Source organism: Nuphar pumila, chromosome 7, assembly GCF_984573655.1.
Source record: "Nuphar pumila chromosome 7, dmNupPumi1.hap1.1, whole genome shotgun sequence".
NCBI classification, from domain to species: domain Eukaryota; kingdom Viridiplantae; phylum Streptophyta; class Magnoliopsida; order Nymphaeales; family Nymphaeaceae; genus Nuphar; species Nuphar pumila.
Window position 1 is genome coordinate 102092501 of NC_143255.1, and position 18828 is coordinate 102111328.

General features: G+C 36.8%; 1 protein-coding gene across 1 annotated transcript in view; it reads left to right on the plus strand.

Moving 5' to 3' along the window:
• The window catches only part of LOC149832680 (uncharacterized), a 27007-nt gene extending 18842 nt beyond the window's left edge, over nucleotides 1-8165 (plus strand). Inside the window, exons 4-5 of the mRNA XM_090014648.1 lie at nucleotides 6717-6803; nucleotides 7832-8165. Of these exons, the coding sequence (XP_089870774.1) occupies nucleotides 6717-6803; nucleotides 7832-7966 (222 nt within the window). The 3' untranslated portion in view covers nucleotides 7967-8165. The remainder of the gene's footprint in view (nucleotides 1-6716; nucleotides 6804-7831) is intronic.
• Nucleotides 8166-18828: the final 10663 nt, after the last annotated feature.

Below are 18828 nucleotides of genomic sequence, written 5' to 3' on the forward strand. Positions count from 1 at the left end.
AGAGGTATCAGCAACAACCGCTTTTATTATGGGACAATTCATAATATTCATATCGACCTATTATCCGCCCCTGCATCTAGCATTGAGTAGACCCCATACACTAACTGTCCTAGTTCTACCGTATCTTTTGCTTCATTTCTTGTTCTTCTGGAACAATCACAAATCCCTTTTTGATCATAGATCTACTCACGGGAATTTCATTCCCAACCTTAGCATTCAATACGTATTCCTGAATAATCTAATTTTTCAATTATTCAACCATTTTATTTTACCAATAGTAAGACTATTGATACACAAGCTAAATATAAGAATAGATAAGAAGAAATTCGCCCCCCCCCCTATATATTTAATCCCTTCTCCCAGAAAGAAACTTGCAACACCAACCCCATTCGTAACTCCATCAATTACTCGTCGATCAAAAGAATGAGCTAGTTGAGCTAATCCTCGTATACCCCTAATGAATACTTTTTCGTAATAAACGTCTATGTAGCCGCGATTGTATGACCAGTTGTATATGACATTTATTATTTGTTCTAAGCGAATTCTCATTTTAGGACCCATTTTAGCAAATGAATTGATTAAGTACAAATTTTGTCGGTCTGAATAGACAGACCCATATAGAACGGATGCTATAAATATTCCAAAATAGGCTATACTGACTGAATAAAACGCATTCGTCACAAATTTATACCAATCTTCAGTTGAATTCTGATGTAAAAGTTTCATCGATGGGGTTAACCATTTCGATAATATGTCAACCTCCATTACTTCTTGCCCGAAACGAATTCCTATGCATCCAACGAACAAAGTAAATATGGCCAATATAAGCAGGGGAAATAACATGGTATTGTCCGATTCATGCGGATATAGTAAAGTATAAGGGTCCTTATTCAAAAAATGAGTACTAAAAGATGATCGCATGTTTCTTACATAACCGGCAATTTTATATGTATTAGAAAACGGGCAACTCGAAAAGGAGGACTTGTCATTATTATTCCTTGTTGCTAAAAGCAAATTACTGCTAACTGGTTTGGAACCTTCTTGCCCCCATATAGATATTGAATAGAAGGAACTATTTGTATGTCCGCTGTAATTTTTAAAATGACTACGTAAATGTCCTTCGAAAGTAAGTAGATACATACGAAACATATAAAATGCAGTTAATCCTGCTGTGTAGCAAGCTATTGTCGCAAAAATCGGTGAATACAACCAACTATCATTAATAATTTCGTCTTTGGACCAAAAACAAGCGAGGGGTGGACCAAAAACAATCTGAGTATCAACTTGCCGACTTCTTCACAAAAGCTCTATGTTCGCCCAGATTTCATTTCCTTCTTGACAAACTTGCGGTTATCACACCGTAAGTTTGAGGGGGGGTGTTAAAATGTAGCTCCTAAAATCATTGTAAATATAAATATATATATTTATATACATAGAGATATATTTACATATAATATATTATATGTACATATATCTCTATATATATAAATATATATATTTATATATTTTTACCCGAAAGGGCATTTCTGTCATTTCCTGTTTTGCGCATATTCACTTTTAGAATATGCTGTAATTTTCTTTTTATTTTTACTTTTGTAATTTCTTTTTTTCTTTTTATTTTTTGATTTATTTTATGTGCATTGGGGGTCCCCCAATAGAGTCGTTGGGGGCCCCCAACGGTCACAAATGTGACCGTTGGGGGCTCCCAACGACTCCTTTGGGAGCCCCCCCTTGCACCTTCTAACATTTGTATAAATAGGGGTGTTCCCCCCTTGTATTTCCTAAGCTTGAGAGTCTCAAGCATTTGCTTTTTATATTGAAATACATGCATTATTGCATGTTTATTATTTATACACTTTTTGTGTATTTTGTTCAAGTGTTGTGAGAGTGCTTTCGTGCACTTCTTTTATAAAGTTTTTATGCTTGTTTATGTATTGTCTCTTCGTAGACAATTTCACAAGAACATATTATCTCAAAAGGCTTTGAAGCTCTCTTATTAACATAGTGAAACGACAATACATGACTTTTGCATAAAAGACAACTGGAACACTTCTGACTTTTCTCATCCACATAGAGACTTCCTTTTGGAATGAGATTATTAAAAACAAGTTTCTCAATAAAATGTCTCTCACAATGTCCTAACCGACTGTGTCATAGGAAAGGCTTATTACATTCAGAAATACTAAAAACATTTGCAGAAGACAAAGAACACGACTCTAATGAAGACTTCGAATCCAGGAGAGTAGGACAGACAGGATGACATGGAGCTTCTTGAAAGACATACATATTGCCTCGTCTCTTTCCTTCAGCGAATGTTTCCCTCGTGCGAAGGTTCTTGACCTACACAGCGAAGGGAGTAAATTTGACTGAAGCATGATTATCATCAACAAGTTTAGAAATAAAGACAATATTTTTCTTGATATTGGGAGCATGAAAGACATCAGAAAGTTCAAGAGTAGAATGTGACATGGGAATGACAAATTTTTCAATATGAGAAACAGGATGGTAGGATCCGTCTCCAGTGACGATCTTACTTTTGCCAAAATAAGGAATAGGTTTAGAAAGTTTACCTGCATCACCAGTCACGTGAGTTGCTGCTCCTGAGTCAACGAACCAGGTTCCTTGATCATTCTGCTTTAAATTCAATTTTGACAAGGCAGATATCAACAAATCTCTAATCTCTCCACTGTCTCTGATATTGTTGAACTTTCTTTTTGGTTATGTCTGTGGAGTCTTTCCTTTATTTTCAGGATTGTGCCAACAATTCGCCTTGATATGCCTCCTTTTGTTACAAAGAAAGCAAGTGAGGATAGATCTTTGTCCTTGAGCATGGGTCAACATATTTGGGGTGAGAAGCAAACCACGTCCTCCGTGTCCATTTCGCCCTTGTCCACCTCGCCCCTGTCCTCGACCATAAGTCACCCCTATCTTTTTGAGAGTTTGCATGAGCGTGTGTTCCTTCAGAAAATCCCTTCAGAGTCATTTCATACTGAATTAATTTAGCTTGCAACTCATCAAAAGTAGGAAGGGCAGGTAAGCACAACGGTGAAATGACGATCATGTTATAGTCGGATCTCAATCCACTCAGAGTTTGTTGTACCATATCACTGTCACTCACTGCACATCCTATAACTGCAAGTTGGTCTGTGATAGTCTTCATCTTGTTTAGATATTCCATGATGGTCATGGAGTCTTTTCTCAGCAACTGAAATTCCCTCTTGAGAAAAACCATCCTTGCCTGTGAAACTTGTGAATACGTCTGAACCAATCTCTCCCAAAGTTGCAGGGTTGTACAATTGTCAGGAATTGCAACAAGAACCTCTTGAGACAATGTAGATGTAATGTATGCAACTACTGATTGGTCTTTCCTTTCCCAGCTGAGATATTCTGCATTTTTGACATATACAATTGAACTTGCCCCTTTATCATCTTTCTCTTCTTTCGCAACAAATTCTAGTGGGACTGGGGTGGTTCCATCCAAGTGACCTAAGAGACCTTAGCTCCTTATAAAAGGAATGATTTGTCTCTTCCAAATCAAGAAGTTTGAGGTGGTTAACTTTTCGAAAACAAGTTGATTGAGGAAACTTGAAGAAAGACTCGATTGAGAAGAATGAGAATCCATGAAGGAAAAAGAATTGAACAAGGATATTCGGGTGTTCACGAAGTGCCCAGTCTACTGCCAAAGAGGTTTGCTGGTCGCCCCCCTTTTTTTTTGGAGCTGAGCAACCTTTGAGAAACTAGCGATTAGAAACTGTCAGATTCAAAGAGAGATCAGATCTGAATTTTCCCTTCTCTTTTTTTTATAAAATTTGAGATTGACGCAATAGGAATTTCTCACACGTTGAACAGAAGTTGAAACTAATTGCGTTTTCAGATCTGGACAAAAACCAGATGAAGATGAACAATTGTAAGTTTGTAGAGAAGTTGTTATAACTAACCTATTTTTCAATAGGATGACGAATCCTCTCAGGCCTTCTGGGCTGCACATCAGTTCGTTGAGCATTGTCTTTATTTTGCCGAACATAGACAGCCCCTTGGAACTTTGTAATATCTGAAACGGTAGGCATAGTATCCTGCGTATTTGGTGACTCTTCCCTTTGTGGGTGCACATCGGGTTTATTTCGTTCAGCCGATAGTGTATGACATGAGAAAGCATCGTGCGTAGCCATTTGATCGAACACCTCAGCAGCGAGCCACAACTGATAACCTACATCATTCACGTTGTGTTCTTCTACCCTTCCTGAGCTCTCAGTGTGAGTTTCATCAAACACAACATTTCGTGAAACTCTAATGTGATTAGTAGTGGGGTCGTAGCAGCGATAACCTCTGTATTGATCAACATATCCAGTGAACTTACACTTACATGCCTTGTTCTTGAACTTGTCACGTTGGGAACTGTCAATATGAACATAGCATATACACCCAAACACTCGCAATTCATTATAATCAGGGTGAGTCCCAAAGAGTGTAAAATAAGGAGATTGATTCACAAGTAATTTCATTGGTAGTCGATTTATGACGTACACAATAGAATGAAAAGCTTTCGTCCACACATTTAAAGGAACATGAATGTCATGTATCATGCTCAATGCACTTTCTACAATGTGCCGGTGTTTTCTTTCCGCCACACCATTTTGTTGCGGTGTGTGTGGACAAGATATTCGACGACTTATTCCATTATCATGGAGAAATTCAGTAAATTCCTTTGATAGATATTGTCCCCCACCGTTACATTGGAAGTGTTGAATTTGAGATGAGAATTGATTACAAAATAGGGCACAAAATGAGCGAAAAAGCTTGAACACTTAAGATTTGTTTTTCATAAAATAGATCCAAGTATATCTGGAATAACTATCGATAAAGGTGACATAATAGCGACTGCTCGATAAAGAAGATTGCGGGGCAGGTTCCCAAACATCAGAACAAATTGTTGAACGCTGAAAAACTAATTTGACGTAATATGATCAAATCGATTTTCAGGAAATGAGAAAGGTAAAATCTGATTTAGAACAAGAATCACGCTGAGAAAGAAATAAGAAGGAAGAGAAACTCGACCTGATCGTTATACCTCGACCCGCTCTGATACCATGTCATGTGTCCGGTTCAGGTTGCAAAAGGGAAAGAAGAAAAGGAGGCAACAATGAGCAGTACGATTCTCCAATAAGAGATTGTGTCCTATATTCCCTGTTATATACTTAATACAGATTGGATCGGGTTTGTGATTCTTCAGTCCAGACCCGATATTATCTATCATGTAAGAGTACAAAGATACGGGTCCAGATCCGAACCCGTATGTACATATGCAGTCTCAATAAGAAGTGGATTAAAGTAAAAAAAGTGTATTTTCACTCAAGAAAATTGGTTAAGGTAAAAAATCTTTATTATGAGTACAATTACAAAGTTACTCTAAAAAAAAATCACCTTGGGGGGCGTTGCCCTCCTACAAACCCCTGCCAACTTACCGTGAAGTTGGATCCGCAAAAATTAAACATTTATATCAAGTTAGAAATATGTCTTCACACTCCAACAAAGATGTCATAAGATGATCCGGCATGACAATGGGGCACTCAAGTAATGAGTGAAAACCGATTGAAAATCGAGTGCAACTATTGTTATAATATTTTTGTTTATTTAATATGAAAATATGAGTCTTGTGACATGTTCTTAATTGCAAGATATTTAATATTTTGCATTGTTCTTGTGAGATAATTGATGTTTGATGGTCTTATGCAATTCATAGAGACATAAATGCTTCATATGTGATTTTATGGTTGTATTTTGTGCAATTCATCATTGTTTCATGTGATATGATTTTTTTTAGAATTTTTGCTAATTTTATCTGATTTTTCTTGATTTTTTTGAAATTTTTTTATAAAAAATTTATGATATTTTATGATATGATACGGTCTTAATTTGGGCCCGACCGATATGGGTAACAATACAATACTTACAACCTTGATTGATACTAAAGTAGTAGTTAAGAGGTGCATGCATCCTCTTCTGATTTAATTAACTATTCTAACAATCTAAAAACTTATAAATGACTAAAAAGGAATGACATTCTGTAGATTCTGCTGTTGCTAATTTTTTTGGTTTTATTCTATTTTATGTGTTGAATTCTATTCTCATCTCAGGTCTGTTGGATATAACTATTCATTTAAGTGGATTCCAACTTGCCATGATAGTCCAATGTTGTTGCCTTAACTTTATCATGTGAAAGATTTCATGTGAGCCACTGTTGATGTTATCTTTTCACAGTTCATCATGCTATATGATAAAATCTTTGTTTGCAAAAATTAGTAAATTTGATCAGATCTCAACATTCACAGCCCTGATCATGCAAATTTTACTAATTTAAGATGAAAGTGCTGCTTCCCTAAGAGTGGACCATAGAGCAAGCTAAGGGTCACAACTACTCATCCTGTATATTGTCCTTTTCATTCCATGTTGAAATATAAACCAAATGTTAGTGATATATACTTTCTTCAGATGAGCAAATAGATCTTTCTTTTCAATGAGTATTTCTTTCACGGTATGGGAGAAACCTCTCTTTTTTTATCTTTATTTATTCTATTATTGAAGTAAAGAAAAGATTCCATTATTTTTCTTCTACATGAGGCTTTTCTTCCATCCATGTGATGATGTTCATGGTGTTTAAATTTTATCTTCATGCCTGTGATGAGATTGTTAATTTTGCCTATCATTGTCTGCTCTAGATTAGCAAGGCATTGGATGGAGCTGACAGAAAGGATCTGATGAGAAAGCTGCCAAAGTTTATATATGATGAAGAGAAGGCGTTGGAGGTATGCATTAATTACTACCTAGGTGGATACATATGTAGATTACTCTCCTAGCAGTGAAAAAAAACTGCATTATATGATTTCTTGCCAAATAATTAACCTTTTGTGGTTAAATTGATCTTGTTCTAGCTGTTTTTTTTTCGACCGAGTTCTAGCTGTTGCATACTTGTTCAGATGCAAGAGCTTGTATAACAAGCGACACTTGGAATATCAGTTTCATCTGGTAGAGAAATGTGATTGGTTTAGTTTCAAACTGAACAGGTTGTTATGTATGGCTATGATCTGCAAGTTTTGATTATTCCAAACTGTCACATACAACAAAAACCATCTAAATTGGATTTGAAAAATGGCCATGCCAACTGTAAGAAATTAGATGACAATATGAAAATTGAATATTTTGAGAACTGATAATACACATACACAAAGCCCAGGTGGTCAGCAACTTTTGTTAAGGGCCATTCTTCAACTCCCAAATTTTAACATTGTGAGGGACATTAGAAAATGCATATGAAGGGATGTCATTTATTCTTATTAATTATCTGATTTTTTTATTTATAGGTATTTATGTAACTGAAAACATTTGGTTTCTTGTTGAAAGTAAAAGTGTATTTTGCATGTGTCTCTGCATGCTTGTGCACTTGCAACCATTTGGCGGTGCTCAAGTTACCCTAGATGTAGTTTCATGTTGTTGAAAATGAATAATGACATGCTGCTCTTGCCATCGTGTTGTGTTGTACATCCACTGTATGGGTGGATCTTAGCTTGCCACATCTTCTTTTGGGTTTCTACTGAAAACCTAAATAGCATTTTCACAGTACTACTTCATTCGTTCTTGAGTTGTTAGGATTGCTTGGAGACATTCGAAATGTGTTTACTCTGTCATGCAGCATATGGTTTGCATGCACATGTTTGCAATACTAAATCATCCGAAATAGGATTTGACCAACATGACTGATTTTGAATTGCAAATTGATCTTGTACAATCACCTCAGTCCTTGTTAACAGTTTCTGTTTGAAATTACTTGTGGCAGAAAACAAGGAAAATCTTGACAGATAAGATAGCTCAGCTGAACTCTGCAATTGATGAGGTTTCATCTCAGCTTCAAGCTGATGACAAGACAAATGGTGCAACAGCTGTTTCTGATGAAGTTGAAGCTGCTATATAGTCTTGATCTTCGATAAGGGAGACAAAGAGTTAGCTAGCATATGCGAAGATCGTTTCTTTGAAGTTCTACTGTTGCATGTAAAGCCTTCATAAGTTGAAAGAGAATGTTAGCTGCTGCAGTCTTGTGTGTAACTGCTTTCTGTTTACATCACTTTGCATGGATTTAATGATGAGGAAATAGTAATTCCAGCAGAAGAAAACTCATGTTACCCCATCGTAAACAGCTATTCATCTTCAAGCAGGTGACGGTGTTCCAAAAAAAGTCAACTGATTTTTTGCAACTTAGAATTCAAATGTCGCCCTACATCTTTCTTTCTTTCTTTTTTTTCTTTGACAGAAAGGTTTGGGGATAACCCTGTGGGACTCAAACTTGTGACCTCGGTTATGATAGTGTGACCTAATCATCCAGCTCTCTCATTTGAACACAATGACAATGTCACAAACCATGATATCTTTTTTTTTTTTCCTTTGACAGTTTGGGGATAACCCGGTGGGATTCGAACTTGTGACCTCGGTTATGATAGTGTGACCTAATCATCCAGCTATCTCATTTGAATGCAATGGCAATGTCACAAACCATGATATCAAGTGATGGGCATCTGACGATAATTGGAAAAAAAGTGGACCCAACCAAGTGAAGAGCACCTCATTCTTACTGGTTTGGATGCCTATCATCTTGAGATCAACAGAATCCAAGGGAGCTCAATGGTAATACCGTCAGAGCTCACTGACCTGATCCCATCTCTTTTAGTTGCTTGAGGGAAGATCACTTGGAAAGGATTTGGGGATGATAGCCTTGAGAGAGATATCCTTTGATGCTTTGCCTATGATGGGAGTCCAAAAATTTACTAGCACGAGGAGATGTTTGTGGATTCTCCATTTCTCGGATGCCCAAAAATCTCCAAAATGCCCTCTCCAGACAGTTTAGAATACCATGAGAGACTTTGGGGCATTGGGCATGAGAGAAAATTTAGAAATTCTCCTCTTCTACAGCGCCTGAGTGCCCAAAATCAATCCCCAGTCCACTGTTCCCACACAAGAGACTCCTCATTGCCCCTCCAAAAATGCTGAAAGACAACTACAATAATACAAAAAGAGAAGGAACAGAAAATAGGCCCACTGGAAGCGTGTCTGAGTACCTGTGCTTCCAACCTCCCACATCCAAACATGGAGTTTGTATTTTTCTGCTTTGTTGCAAGCGTTTTTTCTATCATTCTGTCTTGAGCTAGCCTGGAACTCACTGCAACATGTGCAGGTTCAACTTTTGACCAGGATCAAATTCTAACTTTCACAACTACTTGAATCTGTGTGTGTGCGCGTGAGCAAGAATGCACTTATTACAACTTACATGTTTATAATTCCTTTTTATATTTACCATTGGGGGGCTCCGCTTGACTGGCAGAAGCAGTTAGTGCACTGTCACCTTGTGTTGGGACGTTGCAAGTTCGAATCCCAAATGGTTTGGTTGTATAACTGGTAGGTGTCTGCCTAACCCCAGCTTTCTCTATAAAAAAAAAATTCTTTTTGTAGAGAAATGGGGCTCCTCTTGTTTGGCAGGAGCTGTCAGTGCACAAGGGTCTGCCTAACCCCAGATCGCCTTTAAAAAAAAAATCCTTTATATACCAATCAGCGATCCAATAATCAAAGCGATCGCCTGCCACCTTCTGAATCAGACGTGTGTCCCCTTATCAAAAGTAGCTATCAACGTGCAACCAATGGTTCACATGAAACACTTCAGATTGAAGGGAAAAGAAATAACAAAATAAACAGAACGAAGTTCCCAGTGAAAGCAGCCTGTAGGGTCACTGACACCCAAGCCCTTACCGAGCTCACCAGTGAGTTTCTTAGGCCAGAAGTTAACACTATTAGCTAATTCTGAAAACGAGCATGTATCTGCGATTAGAAGAGGCAGTCACCTTGGAATGTGATCACTCCCGTTCCTGGATCTCTGTTTGCTATATATATATATATATATATATATATATATATATATATATATATATATATATATATATATATATATATATATATATATATATATATATATATATATATATATTGAAAGGCAAGCTGAGCTTAGCCAGACTCCTACGGATCTGAACTTGCAATGTCCCAACACAAGGAGACGTGCACTAGCTGCTCCTACCAAACGAATGGAACCCCGTTGGTGTATGTATATATATATATATATATGTGTGTGTGTGTGTGTAAGTGACAGTGAGCTTTCTCACTCTGCTGGCATTGGCATCTCTACTTGACTACACTCAGTGGCCTGAGCCATTCCTGTGATGTGACACTTGTGGAGCTTGGTTTGGCATACTCTGTGCAATAGCCCCCTTCATATTGTGTAAACCTGGTGAGGTAGACATGTAGCTCCAGAAAAAATATCATGTGCAATGTGATTGCACACTTGTGTGACTGCACCCGATCACCCTCCATCTTGGGGATAGGGCCTGTCAGTTGTGGCGCCCAAGAAATGATGGACCGGCATCAGGTGCAGCAACACACTAAAAGTGTGAAATCACATTGCACCTGATCCTTCCTACTGGTTCGAACTTTCAAATCCCCATTTTTTGTCATCATGTAAATTCAAATTTCAATGTCATTGCACTCATCAGGTTCTAGGAACACGGTTGGAGTTTTACTTGGCTAAGTTGGTGAGAGCTAGATATCAAATTTTCACTCCTTTTCCTGCTGATGAAAAGTGCTTAAGCCTTGTCCTTGGGCTCACGCTATCCACCGTACAGATTCTTCTCTTGTGGTTGGTTGGATGTGGTTGTCCATATTCACACCCTTGGACTAGAGAGGTCCAAGGAACCCTACAGGTTAAGCATAGCAACAAACTCTTCACACTACTCCTAGGAATGTCAATGGATCGGATATATCTGATATCTGTCCAAATTCTGAATCCAATAAGTAATAAGATTTGGATTCTGTTTAAGGATTTACTCGAATGCTCTATGTCATCAACACTAGAGCAAGAAAGTTCTTCCCAACCACTTCAGCAATCTCGTCATCAATAAGCCACCTATCACATGATTTTTTCCTTCTTAACAGGATAGGACAAACCTAAATCCGATGGATAAAAAATATATTAACTGAAATAATTGTAAATGGTCGATTACCAGTTTTTTTTTGTGAGGGAAAGTTGGGGTTAGGCAGACCCTAGCAGTTATACAACCATATACCATTGGGATTCGAACTTGCAAGCGGAGCCCCATTGGTAATGATCAATTACCACTTACAAGAAAATAAAGCATTTCATCAAGTTAATGGACAATAACAAGATCATTGAAAAACAAACTGGGCACTCTCAAGAATCAACCCAAGAGGGTAAAGAAGATTAGGGGATGACCAAACAAAAAGAACCTGAATACACAATATATAGGTTTTGCATAGGATCGTCTCTGATGTGCGCAGAGAGAGTTGTTAATGGCCTACTTCAGGGAGGATAACCTTGATATGATGATCTCAATATCAGGAGAGAGCATGGACTGAGGATATACTAGCCTCCATTGGGTAGTCGTTTCCCAGCATTATCACCATGCATTAGGATTATCCTTATAAAAGGTAAAATCGGTTTCAGATAAACTTTGAAAAATGAGCACATTTGGATATGCCCATATATAGGCAACCCATGTGTTAAGCTGAGAGTGAGCCCTACTCTCTCCTTAATGCATGAGAGGGCGCATGGCCCTCTTGGTTGTTATATATAACCAACATTTTTCACTTGGCCATGCGAACCAATTCACGATGCATAATTTCCCCCCCCCCCCCCCCCCCACTATTGGTGTCTTGTACTTGCATCAATGACCTAGCAATGATATATTTTCACCTTTACCCATCCAGCTAGATGTCCCAATTGGACATATCTCAATCACATACATCATACATGTTTTCAAAGTAATTCTTCATATATGCCTTTGGTTAAAGGATCAACAAAATATCATTGGTAGGTAAGTAACTGACTGTAATTTAATTTTTTTTCAATTATATCATAAACATAATAATATTACACTATTGTGTGTTTGCTTTTGAAACTATCTGCTTCACTCTTCGTAAGAGAGATGTCTGCTTGATTGTCAAAGTAAATGTGCACTGGCCCGTTGGTTGTATCTAGCTATAAATCATTGATGAAACAACTTATCCAAATGACAAATATGACAGCAACATTGAAGGCAACATACTGAGCTACACAATCTTGTTTTTTGCATGATAAAAAAATGGTGCCTCCTCCAAAGAAAAAAAAAAGTATCTAGAAGTGGATTTACTTTCATTTATGTTGCTAGAAAAATCAGCATTAGAGAATATCTGAACAATTCTAAGTCAACCTCTTGAAAATACAATTGCAAGTTTTCAGTCCTTTTCAAATATCTAAGCATTCTTTTTATTTCTTACCAATAAGGCCAACTAAAATTATTTTAGTAACGACTAACGAAGCCAACAATAAAGCTGATATTGGGCCTCATGCATAGCATAACATACATCAAGCTTTCAACAATTTGTGCATAAGAAACATTCAATCTTTCTTGTCCTTCACTTAAACAGTTGTTCTTACTTAATTTTACCTTTCTACTACGGGTGTTCTAACATGCTTGCAATAACTCATTCTAAAGTTCTTGAGTATATGATTGATATGTCTTTCTTGACTCAAGCTCAAAAGTTTAAAATTCTCATCATGCGTAATTTTAATTCCAAAAACATAAGATACATCTCCCATGTCTTTCATCTTGAATTAAGGACTTAATTATGACTTGGTTTTGATAAGCATCTTATTGTAGTTTCCAATCAAAAGAATGTCATCCACATAAAGAGAGAGTATAGAAAATTTTCTCTTACTTTTTCTAATATAAACATAGTGGTTAAAATTATTTGCGATGAATGTCAGCATAGTAATTTCCTTATGAAACTTCAAGTACCACTGACATGGTAATTGTTTAAGTCTGTATAGAGATTTTTTCAACCTATACACTTTATCCTTTTAGCCTTTAGCAATATAACCTTTAAGTTGTTCTATAAGTGTGGTTTATTTAAGGTCACCACTTAGGAATGCAATTTTAACATCCATTTGATATAGATTAAAATCATAATGAACTACAATAGATTATCCTTATTGAGATAAATTTTGTAACGGGTGAATACATATCAACATAATCTAACCCTTCTCTCTAAGAAAATTCTTTAGCTACTAGTATACCTTTAAATTTATTTATACTTTCATCAGACTTGAATTTCTTCCTTAATATCCATTTGTATCCAATGACTTTTCTTTCCTCAAGTAAATTAATCAATTTCCAAATTTGGTTTTTCTTAAAAGACTAAATTTTCTTGTCCATGGCTTTTATCTAGTTTGTTGATTCAAGTGATTTTATTGCCTTATTATATGATAGGTTATCTCACATGTCATCAAGATCTATCGAGTAATATAGTTCAATTGATAAATAAACATATATAATAGCAATCCAGGTATGAAAGAGGAGTTATTGATCTTTTGTGACTAACATGTGTCTGATGCAAAGTAGAATGATCACTAATAGTTGGTTCATCATTACCTAATTGTTTGTGTGAATTATCAGAGTCGTAGATGAGATTAAATGGACCATCTACATTTATTTTGAGGATAAATGGTTCTTTGTTTTCTTCTTTCATGAATACAACGTCTTTACTTTCAATTAAACCCTTATTAAGATGATATAATCTATAATCTTTGGATCCTTTGGGATATCCAATAAAGGTATACCGTTTAGATATTCTATCTAGTTTATCCTTAAATCGATCTATAATTTTTGTATGATTTACTGAAACCCATCTTTGAATATGATTAAAGTCTGATTTTCTTTCAGTCCATAACTCATAAGGTGTAGACACAATAACCTTACATTGAACCCTATTCAAAACATATGTAGTTGTATAAATAGTTTTTCTCCTAAAATACGTTGGGTAATGAAGCATAAGACAACATGTATCTAAACATGTCAAGAAGAGTCCTATTATATATTCCTGTCACACTATTTTGTTGAGATGTTCCAAGTGTTGATGTTTGAAGTTTGATTTCATTCAGCTTACAATATTCAAAAATTTCATCCGAGGTATATTTTTCTCCTCGATCAAACCTTATACCTTAATCCTTCTTTCAAGTTGGGTTTCAACTTCTTGGTGATATTCTTTAAATTTCTCTAATGCCTCAAACTTGTATGATATAAGATATATAACTATATCTTGAGTAATCATCAATAAAAGTTATGAAATATTGCATTGTTTTATAGTTTGAGTCATAAAAGGTCCACAAATGTCTGTATGGATAATTTCTAATATTTCAAATGCTCTAATTATATCGGTTGAAAATTATTTTCTCATCATTTTTCATGGATACATTATTCACATCGATAAAACGCTGCTTCTTCAAAGTTAGGCATTAGATTTAGTTTGACACGTTCCTTCATTTTATTTAGATTAATATGTCCTAATCTTTGATGTCATACATTCACATCTATATTAAGAACATTATCAATCTAAGCAGAAGATGATGCAATTTTATTCATATAAGAAACTTGAAGTTTGAACAATTCATGGTCTTTGTCAAAGACCCCTTCAAACTTAACCCAACCATGTTTTCCCATAGTCACTTTTCCAAAGACAAACCTGACTTCAAATCTCTTATTGATCAAGGCAGGTATAAAGACCAGATTTTGTCGCTTGGATAATACAAACATGACATCAGCCAACAAGGAATTATTTACAGAGATTTCTGTAATAACCAGAAATTTTCATGAATTTTCATTTATAAAATAATGCGAAATGTGCGAATGGGCCTAAGGATCCGTATTTCGGATCCAGGACCCATAAGGGGGAATATATATATAGTTAATATCATATATGTAGATAAAAAGAAATAAAAAAAAATAAAAGGGTTAGTGCAGGGATCCACAGTTGGATCCAACCTGTGGATCCACCTTTTCGAGTAAGTCATGGATCCAATTCACAGACCCAAATCGGCAAAGGATCCATTGGCCCTGATAGTGATAGGATCTCGGGTCTCAGTCCCGGACCCGGGCCGCGCCTCCCCCTTAGCAGGTAAGTAAAAAAAAAAAAAAGTGAACTCTTGAACCCGGGTCGGACCCGACCCGGATCCATAACCCGATAGGGTTTTTAAAACCCTATATCGAGCTGCAGCCTTTTAAAAAAAAATTTTTTTGGGGCAGAGCTGCTGTTTCTAAAGAGGAAGGAAGGAAGGGGGGGGGGGTCGGCTGGCGTAACCGATCCCCACCAATCTCGGCAAGGAAAGGGGGGGGGGGAAATCAGCCGATAAAAGGGTAAAGAGAGGGGTCTCTCCCTCGTTTCTCTCTTCCCTCTTCCCTCTTCCCTCTCTCTTTCGATCTGTGTGCGTGCGCCGGAGGGTGGTAGATCATCGGAAGGCTGCAACCACCGCAGGTCACGGCAGCAACAAGGAGCAGCCCAGCCGACCGTGCCTCCAGTCTCCGATCGCCGGAAAGATTGCCGGAAAACCAGCGAAAAAGGTACGGGTTTTCTTTTGGCTCGAATGGGGAAAAAGAACCTAAATTCGATTTAGGTATTGTTTTAGGGGAATCATTGGAAAGAGAGGCAGATTTGGGGTTTTGAGGGGCCGGAAACCCCAAATCGACATATTTGTGAGATTTCCGTTATGTTGGGAAGCCTTTCATGATTTGTGGCTGGGAAACTTTTCCTGATTTTGGTTTGCTGGGGTGGAGGATTTTGATATGTCTATTTGTTTTGGAAGCTTGTCAGCAGCATAGTGGGTTGCTATCATGGGTGCTATCTTGCGTTTAAGTTGGCATAATTGGATCAGTTGGTTTGTCATCAACTTTCTATAGATTTTTCTCTATTTCAAGGAGGTCTATTTTATTGGTTTGGCTGTTTAAACTATATTCTTGAATGTTTGTATTTTGTATTCTTGCTAATCAGAAAGTTGGTCATTTGCGTTCTTGTGGAAACCAAATCAAAAACATAAAACATGGCCATTTTCCATTTTGGAGCTGAAAGTTTACAGAGGTGTAAGAGTTGGAATATCTCCTTGGGTGAAATGCCTGTGATAGTTGCTTGTCTTTGTAAAAGGATGATATACAGACCCATCATTCTCAAGTCATTTGCAATTCATAATCATCTTGATGATTATATTTAAGATACAAATAACATGAACTACATTATGGTATGTTATGGTCCTGATCCTGCGTTTAAACCCATATGTAAGTTCTATGCTTCTGAAAACTTATTTGCATCCTTAGGCTCCATAGAATTTGCAGAAACAGGTTCTATATAAAATTACTTGGCCACAAAAAAAAAAAGAGAAACAAATTGTAACTTGGATTACAATATCCATTATTTTACATACATGTACTGTTAAAGAAAACAAATGCAAGCTTTCTTACTTTGGTTGTTGCTTTATGAGAGAATTTGGGTTTGAAAAGATGGTTAAAGCTGCACATTGCCTTCTACTTCAACTAGTGCACTGTACACCCTCTTTCTAGCATTTTTCTAAGTATGGGGAATATTTCCTCAATCTATTGTTCTTTTATCTATCAAATAGCAATATGGTGATCAGTTAGGACAATCTTTTGTTCTTTTAGGTGGGCTGGCTATCAGCCCAGCCGAATTGGGCTGGCCTGACAGGCCGAGCCTGGTGGTTGTGGAGCCTCATCCAAGGGCATTGGCTGGGTCATTGCTTCTTAAATAAGACTACATTATACCTGTGTTAGTCCAGCTTTGCATGGTTATAAAATTTGTATATGTGTAAGTGGTCAATTGCTTCATAATTGTTAAATTGCTTAGTAGTATGATTGATCTATGTCATGCATTCTGTCATACCTATTTATAAGGTGATTAAGAGGCATATGGACGTGTAAAGATTGTTAGGCATACACCCATGTAATCTGTATGACACAAACATTATGGGTGACTCTCATAATTTAGCTAAACATGTAATCGTACAGGCTGTTTTCCAAGGCTTAAACTAAATATTATAGGCTGAGTTAAATTAGCTTGTGTAAGGTTCAGTTCTTCTTGAAATTTTCATATCTATGCTTACTTGATATTCAGACCTATGTGTGTAAGAGCATGATATGTTTTGTTTTCTGCATTTCACACATTAAGCCAAAAAACAAAGTATTTGCTGCAAAGCTACATCTTATGCATATTGTACACTAACTTGATGTATTGACACGTGCACCACCACTTGAAGGTTCACATGCTGATTTAAGTGTGTAATTTCATCAAAGTGTGTATGTGACATGAACATGTATGTTAAAGTATACATTGACAGGCTAAATAAAATCATACATGGGATATGAGCATATGTATGGAATGAAAGCATGAAATTTAAATTGAAATTGTGAACTCATGCATATGTATATGTAGGTTATTGTTTCATGTACACCTTTAAATTGTCCTAAATGAATGCGCATTGAAAAACATGTGAAAAGAATGCATAAGTGGCATACTCTTTATGATTTTTGCTTATGCATGTGGTAATGATCAAATTGAATCAATTGCGCCTGGATGAGCCGCGAGGACTAGTTGTTCTCCGTTTTAATTGTTTTTGGATGCATTGCAACAAATCAAATGTGATATTGTTGTTTTACCACACTGTTCTATGTTGTCACGGGCTGTGGTCCCGTGAAAAGCTTAGCATGCTGATGTGCAAGCTTATGTTATTAGTTCTGCAGGTAAATTTGCAAATGTAAAAGAAATGGATTAATAACCAAATAAAATTAAATAAAGAACAATGTAATTCACTTTCTCCTTGATGTCCCTGCTTTAGCGTGAGAATCTTGGATATTGCGGTTTAGGGGAAACCGTGAGGATACAAAAACTCCATGTGCGTTTTGTTGCTCCTGAACCCGATATTGAGGTTCTTCTCCTAGCCACGATTTTAGGGAGAATCCGCCACTTTACCCGGGAGTGGTGTGTTAGTCACAGCTGTGAGTTTGTTTTGGTATACCAAGAAAGTGGCGCCAGAGGATGCTGTTTTCCCTGGTGTCCCCGACTTTGGATGTTGTTTTCCAAGGTTCCGATGGATGGTGCTGTTTCCTGATATCGGTCGTGGGCTAAGTTTGGAACCCGGTAACAAAATACAAATTGTGTGTGAAGCTACCCCGGGAACCCTACTTAACCTCGGGGATTGTACCCGTTTGGTGTATCCGCGGGCCACTGTAATTAAAAAGAGGAACTTAAAGATGTGTGCATTTAATAGGACATGCATATGGAAAGAGGAAAACTTAAATGGAAGATAATAAATGGGTCATGCATTGCACACAAATCATGCATATTCCTGCTATGCATTAGTTCATGCATATTTACCTGTTCACTTAGTTGTTTATGTTGATCATTGTATGATGTTGATCTATTTTACATTTAATTGCCTTATTGATTAAGTTATGATCAATGTTGCATATTTCGTGTTCCCTCCTGTTAACTGTTTAATTATGCATGAATGGTTAATTGACTTAAGAATTGAGTATAATTGTATTCCTCAAAATATTACATGGATCTTATTTATGCTCTTTTTCTTATTTGATTCATTAGGGAAACCTGTACGCAGAATTCTTCGGATTTCTGACCCTCTTATTTTATTGGTTTTTCCCAGGCACAGGTGATCAGTGAAGTCGACTAGCTTCTGAGAGATATGAGGGTCACATTTGTTTCAGACGACTTCACTTACGGACAGAGTGGCTCTACTGTTATTTTCTTTTAGTTCTTCTGATTTCCTGCAGTTTGATATTTCATTTTTGACATGGAACATATTACTCTTATTGATTCATTAATAAAAGAATTCAGTGGATTGGTTATGATTGATAAATGTAAGTTGCTTTGTGGTGTATGGTTATC